Source organism: Pleurodeles waltl, chromosome 9, assembly GCF_031143425.1.
Source record: "Pleurodeles waltl isolate 20211129_DDA chromosome 9, aPleWal1.hap1.20221129, whole genome shotgun sequence".
NCBI classification, from domain to species: domain Eukaryota; kingdom Metazoa; phylum Chordata; class Amphibia; order Caudata; family Salamandridae; genus Pleurodeles; species Pleurodeles waltl.
Genome location: NC_090448.1, coordinates 238,465,247 through 238,484,518, shown reverse-complemented (window position 1 = coordinate 238,484,518; position 19,272 = coordinate 238,465,247). Strand labels below are relative to the sequence as shown.

Here is a 19,272-nt window from a genome sequence, read left to right as displayed (position 1 = left end):
CCTGGGGGCAGAAACCTCTAGGCGCCAGGGCAAATTTTTTGTTTGTGTTTTTTCTTTGTTTGTTTGTTTTTTCAAAGATGGGGAGCGACCCATTAGGCAAGGGTCGCTCCCCTGGGGGGGGCAAATTGTATTTAGACCATTTCTGCCCCCCTTGGGGGCAGATTGGCCGATTTTAGGTCAATCTGTCCCCAAGGGGCAGAAACCACTAGGCACCGTGGATTTTTTTTTTTTTGGCGCCTATGTCACGCAGGGGGAGCGACCCCGTAGGCAAGGGTCGCTCCCGGGGGGGGTTGGGGGGGGGGGGCAAATTTATTTTAGGCCATTTCTGCCCCACCCGGGGGCAGAAACCTCTAGGCGCCAGGGCAAATTTTTTTGGGGTGTTTTTTTTTTGTTTGTTCGTTTTTTCAGAGATGGGGAGCGACCCATTAGGCAAGGGTCGCTCCCCTAGGGGGCAAATTGTATTTAGACCATTTCTGCCCCCCTTGGGGGCAGACTGGCCGATTTTAGGTCAATCTGCCCCCAAGGGGGCAGAAACCACTAGGCAACGGGATTTTTTTTGTTGGCGCTAATGTCACGCAGGGGGAGCGACCCTGTAGGCAAGAGTCGCTCCCTTGGGGGGGGGGGGACAAATTTATTTTAGGCCATTTCTGTCCCCCCCCCCTGGGGCCGGCTGAGCTAGAGGCCAAAATGCACAGGTAGGCACTGTTTTCTAAGAAAAAATGTGAAGTGTCCACGTTGTGTTTGGGGCCATTTCCTGTTGGGGGCGCTTGGCCTACCCACACAAGTGAGGTATCATTTTTATCGGGAGACTTGGGGGAACGCTGGGTGGAAGGAAATTTGTGGCTCCTCTCAGATTCCAGAACTTTCTGCCACAGAAATGTGAGGAACGTGTTTTTTTAGCCAAATCTTGAGGCTTGCAAAGGATTCTGGGTAACAGAACCTGGTCAGAGCCCCACATGTCACCCCATCTTGGATTCCCCTGGGTTTCTAGTTTTCAAAAATGCACAGGTTTGGTCGGTTTCCCTAGGTTCCGGCTGAGCTAGAGGCCAAAATCTACAGGTAGGCACATTGCAAAAAACACCTCTGTTTTCTTTAAATGTAATGTGTCCACGTTGCGTTTTGGGGCATTTCCTGTTGCGGGCGCTAGGCCTACCCACACAAGTGAGGTATCATTTTTATCGGGAGGCTTGGGGGAACATAGATTAGCAAAACAAGTGTTATTGCCCCTTGTCTTTCTCTACATTTTTTCCTTCCAAACATATGAGAGTGTGTAAAAAAGACATCTATTTGAGAAATGCCCTGTAATTCACATGCTAGTATGGTCACCCCGGAATTCAGAGATGTGCAAATAACCACTGCTTCTCAACACCTTATCTTGTGCCCTTTTTGGAAATACAAAGGTTTTCTTGATAGCTATTTTTCACTCTTTATATTTCAGCAAATGGATTACTGTATACCGGTATAGAGTGAAAACGCACTGCAGGTTGCAGCTCATTTATTGGCTCTGGGCACCTAGGGTTCTTGATGAACCTACAAGCCCTATATATCCCCGCAACCAGAGGAGTCCAGCAGACGTAACGGCATATTGCTTTCGAAAATCTGACATTGCTGGAAAAAGTTACAGAGTAAAACGTAGAAAAAAAGTGATTTTTTTTCACCTCAATTTCAATATTTTTCTTTTTCAGTTGTTATTTTCTGTAGGAAACCCTTGTAGGATCTACACAAATGACCCCTTGCTGAATTCAGAATTTTGTCTACTATTGAGAAATGTTTAGGTTTCTGGGATCCAGCATTAGTTTCACACCCATTTCTGTCACTGACTGGAAGGAGGCTGAACGCACAAAATGTTTTAAAAATGGAGTATGTCCCAGTAAAATGCCAAATTTGTGTTGAAAAATTGGGTTTTCTGATTCAAGTCTGCCTGTTCCTGAAAGCTGGGAAGCTGGTGATTTTAGCACCGCAAACCCTTTGTTGATTCCATTTTCAGGGGAAAAAAAAAACACAAGCCTTCTTCTGCAGCCACTTTTTCCCATTTTTTTGAAAAAAAACTAAATTTTCACTTTATTGTGGCTAATTTCTTGGCCTCCTCCAGGGGTAACCACAAACTCTGGGTACCCTTAGAATCCCAAGGATGTTGGAAAAAAAGGACGCAAATTTGGCGTGGATAGCTTATGTGGACAAAAAGTTACGAGGGCCTAAGCGTGAACTGCCCCAAATAGCCAAAAAAAAGGCTTGGCACAGGAGGGGGAAAAGGCCTGGCAGCGAAGGGGTTAAACTGGCTGAAACCTCCTTCTCCAAACAAACTGTCAAAACATCTTTAGTAATGAGTATTAGTAATCACTTCCTATTCCTGAAAGTGCTAAAGACACCATTTTCCTCTTGATTATAAATAAAACATGCAGACTATGATGAATGCAAACTAGTAAGTACTTATGCATGACTTCACCTACTCACACACTCCACCAATCACTTCAGGAGAATTGTGCTGCAGAACACACTGTGCAATGTTTGGGGCAGTTCTTCAAACCTTATGTTGTTTAACCATCAACCAAGTCCGACAAAATATACCCTTCACCCTTTCAACCACACAGGGGGTGCGCGCCCACGACCCAGTGAGAATGGATGGCTTCACAACCTTGTTGCGGCTTAGAAGCACTATTCAAATGCCCCAACATTATACACTACACAACACCTCCAAAATCTACAGTTGTCATTAGAGACAGATATTCATCATTTGAGGGACTGCCACTCAATAATAATAAATGACAGCTGGGTGCTTGAAATGTAAGCCCAAAGTTGAGTGTTTACTTATATCTCACTGAAACGTACGCTTACGGTGACCTTGGCAGTGTTTTCCCGCCAAGGATAACAACATAGCAACTCTGGTCTTATGTGCAAAATCCTTATCATTCTTTTACTATCACGCTATATTTTTATAAGTTACAAAACAAGTCTGAAATCGCTCAATAGCAGATGACGTTACTGAACTCGAATGAACAATGTTTTGCCTTTGACAGATTTTACTGTTATCCATGTCTTGGTACTCGCTCAAACAGATGGCAGAAATGCTGCTTTGATTGGTCTCACCAAATAAATTGTATTGTCAATGAAGAGTGACTTCCATAAGGCAGTGTGTCCTTTAGCTGGGACAAGAACAAAATGTTCAAAACTCACTATATTTTACAGTCTCTGCTCTGAATACATAATAAGTACCACCTACAACTTAAAATGGGATCGTTTTTCCATGTCAATCATTTATTGTGTGACTATTGTAGTAATAAAAATTGGTACAATCTACTAAATACGTCATATAAACTGACAAAAATAAATGTCGTGCAAGTACTTTTAATATCGTCTAGTAATAAAATAATAAAATAATAAAATATAAAACCTCGATGTTTTTGACTAAGATGGACATGTGTTTTTTAATGGCAATGTACACATTGTTTGCGAATGTACCTACCCGTGCACGATCTGTCTGACTGTGAGTGCTTAAAAGTAGGCCCGAGCTTCTTTGCAGGCAGAGATATCCTGTGTTAAAAACATTGCTCTCAGTAGAACGCGACGTGTGGATTTAAAACACTGGAAAACAACATGATAAATTGTGCATGGATTCTCGCTTAAAGCCGCAGGACCTGCAGCTCTGTCTGCAGTCCAGGTTTGCCCAGTTGGTCCTATTTTCCAGAATCGGGAGAGTCACTTATCTGGGACATAAAATAAACCTCTAGTTTTTTTGTTTAGGGACGGTTTTAGACAGGTCTGCATCTTGGTTATTTTGTAATAGTTAATTATGCATAAGGGGCATCCTTAAAGCTCTCCGTGTCTGTTTTTCAAGAAATGGCCAGCACCTGTTTTTTGAGGATTGACTTTACTGCCAGAGATGTTACGGGCGGTGTGATTGCGGCCTCTGAGATGACCATTAACTCATTAGCTACAGTGGCTAAATATGCTCCCATAGATTATTCGAGGCCTTGGATGTCTCCAGTAATACTTGTTTTAAGGTTCATTCACTCAGCTGTTGCGAGTGAATGATAATATTTGATGACTGACACCTTGAATTCCAGGTCTTGTCAGTCACAACTCGTAACAGTGACTGCCTAGTAAAGTTTAGTAGGTTGAAAATACGCCCATAGGAGGTACATTGTACCAACAATCTCTTAGACAAGTGGGTAGTAATTTTGCCCAAATAACTCAGCCGATGGACTGCAAGTATGTGTTTAATTTGCACAACCTGAATTCGATTGCAGACAATTTTTTGTAAGATACTGCAGATATGTATTAACCTTACTGCTTTCTGTGAACCAGACTCCCAGGTAATTGTATTTTGAGGTGTTATTAATCTTCAGTTTGCCTAGTCTTCGGGTCTGTTAAGATTTGTGTTTGTATTTACCAACATAACCTTTGTATTCCAGACATTAGCAGTAAACGTGTTAGGAGTGCTGTAGAGATTCAGCAGATCAAATGCTCCCTGCATTCCAAGTAGTGTGGCCAAGGATGAGCAGATCGTCCAGGTATTGAAGCACAGGGAGTGTAAGCGTCTTGGCTTTGGCGATAGATTGGCCGAAGTCAGCTGAGAAGAGACTGAACAAAACAGGTGCTATCATGCAGCCTTGTTCCAAGTCACGGTTCAGGAGTATTTCAAGTGTTGCCATGTTCCCCCTGCCAGCCTTAACATGTACCCATGTACTAGATTGCATGGAAATAACTCCCTTCAAAAGAGTCAGGGGACGCCTCGTTGGGCCAGTTTGAACCATACTGTATTCCTGCCCACAGCGTCAAATGCGGCTGATTAGTAAATGAAGCAAGTCAAAGGGGGAGGAGCGGGGGCTAAAATGCCGCGTGGTACGATGGGCCAAGTATGATAAGGCGACTGTGTTATGTATTACTGATAATTTTTGCCTGAACCCGGCTTGATAGTAAGGGATTATATTCTCTTCAACAGACCAAGCTTCGAGTTCCTGCAAGTAGTATTCTAGCGTATTCTTTTCCCTACACGTCTATCAGCGCAATCAGCCAGTAGTTGGATGGGTCTGAATCGGACAGCTTTTTCAATGGTCTGCAAGAGTGCAGTATTTGGAGTGATTAAAAATACTGATGGTAAAGTGCGCTTAGTATGCTCGCCCTAAACTCTGTCTGCCTTAAATAAAGAGCCACGCACGTTGTTTGGACAGGGTGCCCCCCTCTCTCTGATGGTGGTTAGGCACTTACCGATGGCTGCCCTTGAGAAAATGGTCTCACTGTGGTTGAGGTAGCTGATCTGGGTATTTTCAAGGTTACCATCGTCCACTGAATTATTCAAGCACCCCCTGAAATGTTCACTGACCCTTAAGATAATGTGTTGTCTGTGTGTGTGCTGAGACTTTTCCTTCTATTTTTTGGTGCTATGACTACTTATCTCCTTCTTGATCATTGATAAATTAACTCATGGTTCAATTGTGACTCCCTTCCCCCTTACACTGACCTTGTTGTTAATTCTATTGATATATTGCTATGTGCTTTGTAGACTGAGGCACAGACAACATTCCTTAAAATGATTTTGGAGTGATGCTCAGTCCTGTTCTATTCGCTAGTGTTGTCTAAAATGTGTGGATATTTTGCTGGCTTGGTTTTAATAATTCAATGCCCCAGTGTTCAAATGCTGCTCGTTGTGTCAGGACTTGCTTCACATGTTGTGAGAAGCTCCAAATCACTATTGTGCCTTCATATTGCCAAGAGCAACCTGATTGTTAAAATCAAACTTTATGTATGTCTTCTGATTTTAAGTGCTTTAGAGAGGGGACGTGCTGAAGCAGACGCAAAATGTTTGCTCTGGTTAGTGCATCTTTGGTCGCCATTGAGAGATAGAACAGGCGTAAGATGAGTTAAGTAGCATTGCTTCCATGACCTTCATTAAGGGTGGCTAATACAATATGCAGTTGTGATCATTTATCTGCGGTGTGTCTCATGGACATCAAAAGTCCTGTTATCTCCTGGTAACTTTTCTCCTATTTTCCCAAAGTAGGTGGCGGTAGGCAGTTCTTTCAATTCTGCAATTGTTCCTCGATAAGAGTTATAACTGTTGGTAAGCGTTACATTTTCCACAAGTAGTGCTATTAGCTCCGGAAGTGTGCATATTTTGTCAACTACTGGGGTAAAGGCACAGTTAGTGTTGTATCTGGTTTGCATAAGTTCCCTTAGTTTTGATTTTAAGTAGGGAATTTTTGAGTCAAAGTTAGATATTGTTTTAGTCAGAGACTGCATACGGTCAACTTGTAATTCGATTTGTGTAATGGCATATAAGTGCATTTGTTGCTGTCAGCAAGGATGAACTGATTGACTCGAGAATATTATAAGTTGCGATATTTTGAGTGTGTTTCCTTAGTGTTTGGTCTTGGAGTTGGTCTGCAATCGATTGTTCAACTATTTCCACCAGTTTGGCGTCAGATCGTTCGGTAAGAAATTATTTGGCTTCATCTGTGAGGGACCCTTTGTAGCCCATGGGGTAAAGGCTTTCCTATTTGCAAAGCATGCGTCTGTTTTTTCTGGGTCATTTGATTGGTGCACTTGTGCCACTGTTTCTGTAGATCTGCCATACTGGTGCAGATGCATAAAGTTATTGAAGGGAGATGTGGGGATCCCTTGGGGTTGACTGAGATCAACTGTTGAAAATAGTTCTGTCTGGCTCAACGGTCTCAGATTTATTCAGATTATTTCCTGCCAGAGCAGAGGGTACTCCTGCTAGTACTTCTTGTGAACATGGTTCTTTCCCCCTTGAAGCTTCTCAGCTGCAACACCCGAAAGCTCTGCACTGTCACAACTGTTTTTTTTCTCCAAAAGATACAGCTGGATTCATTAGGGTGACAATTCTGGCTTTCAGATGTGCAGATATGATACTCAGCTAATGGTAAAACATTGGGCCTATTTTATGGTTCACCATGTCTCAGGCCTTTTTTTTTTTTTTTTTTAACATTAACAAAATCTTTAGGTTTCTTTGGTGCACAGATATACTATATGGCTACCACTTTTTAAACTGCCCTCGTGTGCTGCCTTGTGATCCTACTGGTGTGCAATGATTAATAAACGTTGACCCCTTTAACAGAGAAGTATTTTACCAGTTGCATAGGGATAGCGCTTCAAGCAGTCCGCCACTCTTCAGCAGACTTGCAGTACACAACTACATACAACTGGCATGCATGCTTATTGAATATAATGAAATACCTGAGGGGATTTACCACTTATCAATAAGGGATTTAGGATTGACATTAATTTGTGAGATTGTGAGACTAATCCTTTTTTTTTTTTTTTAATAGCTCATCCAAACTTTCCCTGAATCTGTAAGAAATGTTGACATGTTATCCATCTAATTCATAGAAAGGCATCCAGTAAATTACTATGGCATGTCTGATTGGCACTAGACATTACTGCATGGCATTTTGACTAGCACTCTGCTGCTGTTGCTCACCAGATCCTTTTAAATATGTAACCTTCCAGGGATTCATTATAAAAATATATTTGTTTTTTTCTAATGACAACTGAATTTCCAATCAATATTATCAATGCTTTCCTTATGCAAAGGGTAGGATCGCGATCCCTACCCCTTTCAAGCCCAGTTTTAGGAAATATGTTGTATTTGTCCCCAAATATTAAAGTTTCTTCTCAACATGTAGGCTTAAAACCCTAAAACACTGGAAAAAAAACAATGCACCGAAACTCCAGAGCAAATTACTGGTATGTGCCTGTTTGTGGCAAGTGGAATACCAGTTGCTCACCTCTGCAAGTGGAATACGAGATGGCTGCAGTGGTTTTCTTGAACAGAAGATAACACTTATGCTACTCACAATACTTTAAGGAACGGTGCCCCATACGTTTTAAAATCATTTAACAAAGGAGAGGGTCTCTTGCAGTAGAAATTAAAATATTTAAAACATATTGCAGATGATAAGAATATAAGCTTGGTACCTCCAGGCTGGGGTGAACCACCCCATCTTGACCAGTCAATCCAAAATTCACTTTTGTACCGATGCTATCACGAATCTTCTTGGCCGCCATTCCTAATGCAATTCCAATATTGCCTTTCTTCATTTCTCTGAGGATTACAAACGTGTCAAAAAATTACTAACAAAAACAGCACAATTCTATTGAAAAACATATAGCATTTAAAGTGTGCGTGAAATAACCACTATGTCTAAAGCATACATAACTTATTTTCGATGCCATCCCTATATCACTTTACCAGCACTGTCATTGCTATGGGGCACCTAATGTTACATTAATTAGACCTTGAGATTTTGAGGTACTTCATGTCTTGTGTAGCTGTACTTTCTAAATTCTTGTAGCCACAAAAAAGACAGCTGCAATCATCCCTCCTTACCACCCACTCAATAGCCTGCGTCCTGAAAAGTTTAACTTATCATTAGAAAAGCACAATGCACTGTCCAGAAGCCTGGAATAAATGTTGGCTTTTCATAAGCAACTAGAAAGTCTGTTTGAGTTTAATACTTGTTCAACAAAAAAACAGGAAGGTTTGTTTTGCAAGCTTTTTCAGCCATGGTCTTTTAAAGCCCTGCAGCACCCCAAATAGTGGTGGTCCAACAAGAAACACAACACAGTGTCGACACATACAACACAGTGTCATTAAGTGGCAAAACAGCAACTTGTGGCCAATTGCCTCTGTGTAAAATGACAAACTGGGTGTGATAAGAACTTGAATTCTATTTTCATATATATTGAACGCGAGGGTGGTGACTTCTTGTTTAGTTGCATTGTTGAAGTAGCTGTTCATCTGGACGAGCAGAGGATCTCGAACAGATTTCAACACATAGGAAAGGGAGCTTCTGCTCTTAGCTGACGGGCTCTAATTTACCCAGTCATGGGAACGCCACAAATTCTACAAACCAATATGAAATATATTGCCCAGTCCTCTATAGCCGAGGTCTGTCACTTCTTGGCAACTCCCAAGCACCAGACCCTCTGTTCTTGACATTACCAGCCAGTAGACATGAAAAGTCCAAGAGGCCAAAACCTTTTTGGGAAGCTTAATTCCAACCTGAAGGCCTTGCATTTGGATACTCCACTCCTTTGTCAGGAGTCTTGTATACGTGTGCTGGTAGTTCAGTCTAAAGGAAGCTTTATTATGAGACTCAGTTGGTCATAATATATTCAAGCCGTAGGACTAAGTCTATTAGAGATGGAGCCTCTGACATGGAGAACTAACAGACGTGGGTTTGTGCCCGCTGGCCGTGGTAAGAGTGTTTGAATCAGCCTCAGAATAAGCAAATGCCATATATGAACCATTCGATGTTTTATATTTTTTTCCCATACTTCATCTTAGTTTATGCAAATAATATCCAACTCTGATTAATCAATAATGTTAATTCACAAGTAGGCCAGCTAAACTGAATACAACACTTATTTATTAAGACGTAATTAAAGCAATCTAGCAGTCACAACGCCCGTTTTCAAGCAAGGCAAGATTGCCTCAGTACATTCAGTAGTATGCAGCTCGACCGTATCATGAGGTTTAAATACTGCAAAGCACTTTTAGAAACCTAAATCGCACACAAATATCTCGCCTCAACATTGAGCAGACATTTAATTGTTCAGTAAAAGGCAGACATGAGGTTCTAGTCACCAACATAAAACAGAGCAAGTTTGAGAGGACTATAAAAAGCAGACAGTTCGTTAAGGCAAAAATCAACAAAACATGACAATTGTGGAGTTCTCCACGATTTACTCTAGTGAAAGAACTGTGGAACTAGTGCTCATTCTATTTGTTGGAATTATGCTGTGGAACGTTGGTGGCTTGAACTCAAATTCTGCAAGACTGGTTGCCTTTTTGTGCACCTTCGTCATTCTAGCGGCCCTGAAAGGTGGGCACAAGGCTTTACATGAAACAAACTTTCTGTCTGGTTTCCATGGGACACAAGTCAGACAGCACACTGTTTTGTTTGCTGCATCAGTCAAAATATTGTGTTCCATTTTTACCCAAGATGTATGTTTTGATTAATCAACCTCTTCCAACTCTTCCACTGTGAAGGAGCGAAGTCAACCCAATTACAACAAGCATTTGCAAAGCAACGGGTCTTGTGTTTGCTCACGTTAGCGTAGTAAACTCCTAACCAGAGTTTTCTTGCCACATAAACTAATAATGAAAAGTAAAGCAGTTTTACATATGCGAGCCGATGGTCGCCATGAATGTGAAGGGGACACAGAAAAGGGAAACATAAGTTATGCTTGCAGTGAAATTTATCGGCAAAAGTGCAATTATTCATGTTACCAGCAAAAGTGCAAATATCCATGCAACAGGGTCGATGTCATGCAAAGGGCTCGACTTCTGCGCAGCGAGATTGCGCTGTGCAGGAAATGAAAAGATAAAGTAGTCCAGAAACCAGCTGAAAACACAGAGCCTCGTATGTTTTCAGTAGTTTACCGGTGCGCTCGAGGATGGCTAAACACCGGAAAAGGAATGACGTATGCATGTCCTTCACAAATGAAAATGGAATCGATCCATTTTTAAAAGACAACCCCCGAAAAAATTAAAGTGACGGGCGTGACATGGGCATGTTAGAAGCACACAAAGAGATTAAAAAAAGGTGGATACATTTTGTTCCTATTAAAATGATATAAAATACTGATGAGTTGATAATAATTTTAACTCTGGAGGAACAGAACTCTAAATCAACAGGCAACCAATTGATTTCCTGCTGCCTTTCACTAATGTTTATGTCAAGTTCTGTTCTAATAAAGCACTTACTTTAATGGGTGCATGACAGTGTATGGGTGCGTGGGTCATCTGCTGCTTCATTATGCAATATCTGACACCTAGAAGGTAGTTCAAGATCATTTTCAGGCCTTTGAAGAACAATTTACCTTCAGTAACCTTTTTTGGAGGATGATCTATCTAAATGCAGACACCTCACCTTAGAATACTGCCCAGGGCCTGACTGGATTGGGGAAACTTCACACAGCAGTGCTCCCACGTGCCACTAGGTGGTGCCATCCAGCTCTTTGCGGATTCTAAATCGCCCTGGAAGTGAAGGAGACGATCTGCATATAAGTACCACCCCTGTGAATGGACATGTGTTTTTTTTTTTTTTTTTTTTACCTTTTCACGCCCTCCGAAGCAGACAGTGGATGCCTGCTGGTACCATTATGCTGAATACTAACTTTGATGCTTTTAGAAGATAAAAAGAGCTGCTGCACAGAATAGGGAGGCAGGGGAGCAGTTAAGAAACCTTAGGATAGATATCAAAGCAGTACCTTGCCAGATGGAGGGTCAGTGGATTGGATTCAGACAAAAAGTCTTGCAGGACCAAGCAGGCAAAATTTCCATCCCCCTGGACCCAGCTGTCAAGGCATTAGTGCTTTAGAAAAGCATGCACAGATGAGCCCCTGTTGTTCTATGGAGCCCAAAGGCATGCCAGAGGGAGCAGAAGCTCACTGAAAATTTGCAGACTGGCCTCTTTGAAGGCCTTAATCTATTGCAGGGTCGACAATAGCCTAGGAAATTCTGGCTCCGTTGGGATCAGCTGAGGAATCAGTTCTGTGGCCAGAGGCTTCGAGAGGGTGGGACTACAGTGTAATGCTCTTGAGCTTTCGTTTGGAGTCAGTGTACTTGCATGAGGTGAAGCCCTATTTCACTTTCTTGGCCTGGAATTAGACTTACCAGAGGACTTTGAGAGCTGAGCTAAGCAGTTGCAGGAACGGCCTTGGGACCGGTTCTACGCCAGCGACTTTGACTGAAAGCGTGAATTATGCAAAGACTTCTTTTTGTGTTTGGTGACATTCTGCTTCTTTTCCCAGGTTGTGTTTGAGTGCATGAGGATATGCTTATTGCACAATTTAAGAGTTGTACCCATAGTGAAGACGTCAAAGCCACACTTTCTGCAGGTCCATGACCGACAACTGCTTCCTCTGGACGCAGCATGGTTTGAAAGTTATGGGTGGGGACATTGTTTCTCAGTGCAATGGGCTGATACTCATGAGAAGGCATTGGAAAACCGACAAAGCTGGGAGTAGAGCTCTGGATCAACATCGCAAGATACTGAAAGAAAGTATTTGATTTCAGCTTGCAAGGCTGGTGCTTCAATGTGGCCCTACTCCATCACATCAGGGGAGGTCTGGAGTCAGCATGGAGCCACATGGTGCCAACTAGTGGCGCATAGGAGCACTGCTGTGTGAAGTTTTCAGGATCTAGTCTAGCTCCTGGAGAGTAATCTAGGTGATAAATCTGCAATTAAAACTAACCATCAGCATTTTGCATATTTAGACTTATGGAAAGCAGTGAATAGGTGGTGGTTTGGAAGCCACAGAAATAATGTCTGAAAGAGCAGACATCTGGAGACCTCAGTAACTCGTATGATCGCTGATAAAAACCACAACAAGGTGTTACACAGTTTTGCTGCACACCTATTAGTAGATGCCACCATTCTTCTGACTTCCCTTTGCCTCCCTACACCCACCTGCACATTAGCACCAAAAGATTCCAAATGGAGAGGTCTGGTCTCCATAATTAAGACCGCTCATAAAACAAGGTGCTCGCCCGAATGCCATAGGGCTAGTGCATTTGACGTCCTGAAAATCCCTCTACTCTACCAGCTACTTTAGCCATGGAATGAAAAGGTGCAGTGCCCTTAACTCTGAAAAGTGAAAATCTGTTGGTGATGTGAGCTGGTGTTGTGGAAATACTTTAAACCCTCTTTCTAATCACCTGGCCAAAGCAAGAAATGTTCCTTTTCACGTTGCCATTTGTCTTTACTCACATCCCTTCAAATCAGCCAACCCAAATCACACTTCTTATGCCAGAAAGAAGCTCTAACTGAAAGTTGAATACTATTTGTTTTCAGTTTTACCGGACTGTGGGAGTGGCCTCGATTAGTCCTCCCTCGGGTCTAAGTAGGGGAAACATCCTCTGACACATGGCATTACCTTAACCTGCAGAAACTCTACCTCTTCTCTTACGAAGAGCCCCAACGTTGGTCAATCTTGTCCTTAACCTCTTACTTAGGGACATTTGCACTGCAAAGAGACGAACAAAACCTGTGCAACAGTGCTATCATCAGAAGCTGCAAGAGTGCAATCTCCAGGCCTGTGCACGTCAGATGGTGAGTCTGTAAGACCCAATTACTTTAAGAAAGCACTTTACGCCTTTTCTGAGTGTCCCTGGTGTGTTAATACCACACCTAGTAAATACTGTACAATGTGGTATGTCCTTGGTGCAGCACTACCTCCTGATTCCAGGTTGAAAGCGCAAAATACAGGGCAACTTGCAATATCAAGAGTTGTGGGTCCCCAATAGCAATAATGTTCCCTCGTTTTGAGCATTTTTTCCAGTTCACTTCTAAGTCTTCTTGGAGAACTGCGAAGGTGAAAAATACTGGAGGTAAAACTCGGAATCCTAAGCCAGGTGCAAACAGTTTGTGCCCCATTCAGCATTTACATGGAGCTCGTAATGAGGCTCTTTGTGTCTGGGAATAAAGTATTGTGTAAGTGTTCGACTGGCTTTGCTATGTGGTACAAAGCAATATAAATACGTGTGCAGTCAATCCTGCGGTCGCAAATCTGCCACTGGTGAAAGCCTGTCCCGTGAGAAACAATTCGTCAACACCATTCATTTATTAATTCGTAGTATTTAAGCATACTAGTCCCATGGGTATCGGACCGCTTTACAGAAAAGCATATAACAGTACAATGATCGAGAAGGCGGGTTACAGGGGGCATTTGGGGTTCCTCCTCCTTTGCTGTGGTCTGTGCAGGGCTCTGTATACAGGGTCACATAGGGGACCGGAAGAAGGCACAATTCGGGTTAAGTAACATTTAATTTCCAGTTTGTGTTATGCTAGATACATACCCCACATTACAGTAATTTGAAGGGCCTCACCTGGGCTTGCTAATAAAATCATATACAGGTGTGAAGTGGCCAAGGGAAGATTTGGAACACTCAGGACAATAACATAACGCGTATTTGTAAGTGCATGTTCGCCCTGAATAGTATCTAAGCGCTGAAATAACAGATGCTTGTCAGCCAACTCAATGGTACTCATTTCTGTCGCCCTCGGGAGGATGAAACGCCGAGTGTTGCCGCCGGGATTCGAGAATGTGACCATAAGGTCAAACAGTGATCTGCAGTGGATGCATTAGTCCACAGAGCCCCCGGACCCGTTTGAGGTCAGCCAATTACAGTGAAAGTTTGGTGTACACAAATCACGAGTACACCAGAACCTTTGTACTTGAAAACGTGCCCGTCATCTGTATCATTTCATTTTTTAATACACGTTTGGGTATGCCAGTGGTGGCAGCCATCAGGTTGGTGTTATCTGACCCCTTATCCTTTTCTGTCGGCTACACGTAATATTTCCAGGGTACGATCTGGAAGCGGCCACTGCTGACAGGTGCCATGAGGTCTGCTCATGAGCTTCTACCGGCGCAGTCTCATGAGGCAATCTTCACCCGCCATCGTTGTTTAATACCCTCTTCTTTTTCAATCGGAAGTGGCCGTTTTTATATTGAAAACAAAATCGCAGTTAATCACATTTTCTCTACCTCTCGCACACATTTCACAAACCACAGTAACTTGTGCTTTTTTATTATTCTCCGTGAAACTATGAATTGTTAATTTTTTCCATTCATGACTTCATCTGACAAACTGCATTTATAGTTCAATCGTGCTCATTTTAAATTATACCTCTTTTTCGATACTACCCGCTTAAGTGGCGAAGGATCCCACCATTGTGATCTGTCACGTGCTTTTTTGTGTGGCAAAGACATTTCGAAATGCGGACATGCCGTTAATAGTTGATATTGGTTAGGACGCTGCTTTATTCCAAGTTTTTCAAAATGTGTAGAGAGTGAGAGTGAGAGAGAGAGGGAGAGAGTGTGTGTGTGTTCTGAATGATTAAAAACTTCGCAGGGAAATTGTATCAAAGTCCACTCCAACATGTTCATCGTCTATATAAATATAAATGAAAGCGACTTAATATACAGTAGCTAGTGCTTAACCATGTGGAAAAATAGTGCTGATGACAAAGTTATGCAAAGTTCCCAGAAGGCTAGATCTTCACTCAAGTGGTAACTTAGTGCATGGTGTCAGGACTTGCAAAGACCACTGAAAAACTGAACTGTTTAGGAATTCATACTTTGCTAAATATATAATCATTTAATATTCCAAGAGTACTAAGACAAGCTTTTTTTCCACACTGCACAATGGATAAAAGCCTTATTTTCCGTGAAGCGTGAGCTACAGAGCCGTAAGTAGAGTTTTTGGTGCATCGCTCTCGCTGTCACAGTAGTGATTTCAGGCATGGACTTGCTCCAGTGAATACATGAACTGAATGTGCCTCATCACTAAATAAACAAGTTATTTACTTTTGGTAAAGCCTTATCTGGTAGAGACAATATCTAAAGGCAGATTCCTTACCTTTGAATTTCCCCCAGGCATCAGAATGGATCTGCAGATTTTTGTGAGCAGTACCCCTGCGAGCCGTTAGGTGGCATTGATCGGCTCCACGTCCATTGACTGCATCGTCTGCTCTGGATACAATGTCGCAATCCCAATACAGGCACCACCCCGGCACGCTGTCTGTTTCTTTTCACGGCTTTCCACGCCGAAAGAATAGAGCCATAAAGAAACTGATTGATAGTGAGTCAAAATTAAGGCCCTGAAGGGGGATTACTGGCCCCTAGAAATCAGTTCACAGAGCAGAGAGGCTGGGCTGGGCTGGGCGGTAAGGAATCTGCACCTAGATACTGCCTCTACCAGACAAAGCGTTACCGAAAGTAACTTGTTCATCTGATAGAGACTTCTAGTTGCAGATCCCTTACCTTTGAATAGATACTCAAGAAATACATAGCTGGGAGTAGGTCTGCCAACCAAGTTCATACCAGAAAGTCCTGCAGGGCAGAACGGGCAAAGTGCTCGTCCCTATGAACCTGACTGTGCAGGCAGTAGTGTTTGGTAAAAGTGTGCAGAGATGCCCACGCTGCTGCCTGGCAGATGTCAAGGACTGGAACTGGAGCTTTAGCTCGGGTAGAAGGAGCCTGCAAACTCTCAGGGGGATGCTTTTTGGCCAGTGAGTAGCAGATCTTAATGCAGAGTAGGACCCATCTGGAGATGGTCAATGTAGGAAGTTGGCTCTGTATGTGCTATTTCAAAGTAAGGAATAGCATGCACAGAGTCCAAGGGTTCCCCTTAGAGGTAAAATAGTGGTAAAAAGAGATAATACTAATGCTCTATTTTGTGGTAGTGTGGTCGAGCAGTAGGCTTATCAAAGGAGTAGTGTTAAGCATTTGTTGTACATACACACAGGCAATAAATGAGGAACACACACTCCGAGACAAATCCAGCCAATAGGTTTTGTTATAGAAAAATATATTTTCTTAGTTTATTTTAAGAACCACAGGTTCAAACTCTACATGTAATCTCTCATTTGAAAGGTATTGCAGGTAAGTACTTCAGGAACTTTAAATCATTACATTAGCATGTATACTTTTTACATAAAACACAATAAGCTGTTTTAAAAGTGGACACAGTGCAATTTTCACAGTTCCTGGGGGAGGTAAGTTTTTGTTAGTTTTCACAGGTAAGTAAGTCACTTACGGGTTTCAGTTTTTGGTCCAAGGTAGCCCACCGTTGGGGGTTCAGAGCAACCCCAAAGTTATCACACCAGCAGCTCAGGGCCGGTCAGGTGCAAAGGTCAAAGAGGTGCCCAAAACACATAGGCTATAATAGAGAGAAGGGGGTGCCCCGGTTCCAGTCTGCCAGCAGGTAAGTACCCGCGTCTTCGGAGGGCAGACCAGGGGGGTTTTGTAGGGCACCGGGGGGGACACAAGTCCACACAGAAAGTACACCCTCAGCAGCGCGGGGGCGGCCGGGTGCAGTGTGCAAACAAGCGTCGGGTTTCCTTTAGTTTTCAATGGGAGACCAAGGGGTCTCTTCAGCGATGCAGGCAGGCAAGGGGGGGGCTCCTCGGGGTAGCCACCACCTGGGCAAGGGAGAGGGCCTCCTGGGGGTCACTCCTGCACCGAAGTTCCGTTTCTTTAGGGGCTGCGGGCTGCGGGTGCAGGGTCTTTTCCAGCCGTCGGGAAATGGAGTTCAGACAGTCGCGGTCAGGGGGAGCCTGGGGATTCCCTCTGCAGGCGTCGCTGTGGGGGCTCAGGGGGGACAACTTTGGTTACTCACAGTCGTAGAGTCGCCGGAGGGTCCTCCCTGAGTTGGTTGTTCTCCACCAGTCGAGTCGGGGTCGCCGGGTGCAGTGTTGCAAGTCTCGCGCTTCTTGCGGGGAGTTGCAGGGGTCTTTAAATCTGCTACTTGAAACAAAGTTGCAGTTCTTTTGGAGCAGTGCAGCTGTCCTCTGGAGTTTCTTGTCTTTCTTGAAGTCGGGCAGTCCTCAGAGGATTCAGAGGTCGCTGGTCCCTTGGAAAGCGTCGCTGGAGCAGGGTTCTTTGGAAGGCAGGAGACAGGCCGGTAGGACTGGGGCCAAAGCAGTTGGTGTCTTCTGTTCTTCCTCTGCAGGGGTTTTTCAGCTCGGCAGTCTTCTTCTTCTTGTAGTTTCAGGAATCTAAAATCTTAGGTTCAGGGAAGCCCTTAAATACTAAATTTAAGGGCGTGTTTAGGTCTGGGGGGTTAGTAGCCAATGGCTACTAGCCCTGAGGGTGGGTACACCCTCTTTGTGCCCCCTCCCAAGGGGAGGGGGTCACATCCCTAATCCTATTGGGGGAATCCTCCATCTGCAAGATGGAGGATTTCTAAAAGTTAGAGTCACTTCAGCTCAGGACACCTTAGGGGCTGTCCTGACTGGCCAGTGACTCCTCATTGTTGTTTTCTTTGTTTCCTCCAGCCTTGTTGCCAAAAGTGGGGGCCGTGGCCGGAGGGGGCGGGCAACTCCACTAAGCTGGAGTGTCCTGCGGTGCTGTGACAAAGGGGTGAGCCTTTGAGGCTCACCGCCAGGTGTTACAGCTCCTGCCTGGGGGAGGTGTTAGCATCTCCACCCAGTGCAGGCTTTGTTACTGGCCTCAGAGTGACAAAGGCACTCTCCCCATGGGGCCAGCAACATGTCTCTAGTGTGGCAGGCTGCTGGAACCAGTCAGCCTACACAGATAGTCGGTTAAGTTTCAGGGGGCACCTCTAAGGTGCCCTCTGTGGTGTATTTTACAATAAAATGTACACTGGCATCAGTGTGCATTTATTGTGCTGAGAAGTTTGATACCAAACTTCCCAGTTTTCAGTGTAGCCATTATGGTGCTGTGGAGTTCGTGTAAAACAGACTCCCAGACCATATACTCTTATGGCTACCCTGCACTTACAATGTCTAAGGTATTGCTTAGACACTGTAGGGGCACAGTGCTCATGCACTGGTGCCCTCACCTATGGTATAGTGCACCCTGCCTTAGGGCTGTAAGGCCTACTAGAGGGGTGACTCATCTATACCTGCATAGGCAGTGAGAGGCTGGCATGGCACCCTGAGGGGAGTGCCATGTCGACTTACTCATTTTGTTCTCACCAGCACACACAAGCTGGCAAGCAGTGTGTCTGTGCTGAGTGAGGGGTCTCCAGGGTGGCATAAGACATGCTGCAGCCCTTAGAGACCTTCCCTGGCATCAGGGCCCTTGGTACCAGAGGTACCAGTTACAAGGGACTTATCTGGATGCCATGGTGTGCCAATTGTGGAATCAAAAGTACAGGTTAGGGAAAGAACACTGGTGCTGGGGCCTGGTTAGCAGGCCTCAGCACACTTCCAATTCAAAACATAGCATCAGCAAAGGCAAAAAGTCAGGGGGTAACCATGCCAAGGAGGCATTTCCTTACAGTCACCTTCTGCACTGAGCGACCTGTCTTCACACCCACATAACTGACAAACAATTAATCATTCACACGGAACGCTTTTGTACAATCAAGGTACAATACAGAGGCTCTTTTTAGGGCCTGGCGGTCAAGTCTCCCCTCATCCTTAGAAGGATGTGGGGTGTATAAAAAGTAGGTAAGGTGATGGACTGGCTTACACGTAAGGGCATAACCACTTTTGACAGAAAAGAGGCCCTAGTGCGAAGCACTACTTTGTCAGGATAGCTGGAAAGGAAAGTCTGAGAGAACAACTGTGAAGAGGCTCGAAAGGAGTGCACAGCATGTCAGAAAGGTCAAAACTAAATTCAGATCCCAATGGAGTATAATGAATGGGGAGGGAGGAGAAAGATGTGCAAGGCCTTTGAGGAACCCATGCAAAATAGGGAACCTAAACAAAGCAGGGTGATCAGGCAACCTCAAAAGAGCAGACATAGCAGACAGGTAACCTTTAAGAG

General features: G+C 43.9%; 1 protein-coding gene across 1 annotated transcript in view; it reads right to left on the bottom strand.

Moving 5' to 3' along the window:
* The window catches only part of ACAD9 (acyl-CoA dehydrogenase family member 9), a 386,804-nt gene that overhangs the window by 67,041 nt on the left and 300,491 nt on the right, over nt 1–19,272 (bottom strand). The window contains exon 14 of the mRNA XM_069206630.1: nt 7,939–8,065. Coding sequence (XP_069062731.1) covers nt 7,939–8,065 — 127 coding nt within the window. The remainder of the gene's footprint in view (nt 1–7,938; nt 8,066–19,272) is intronic.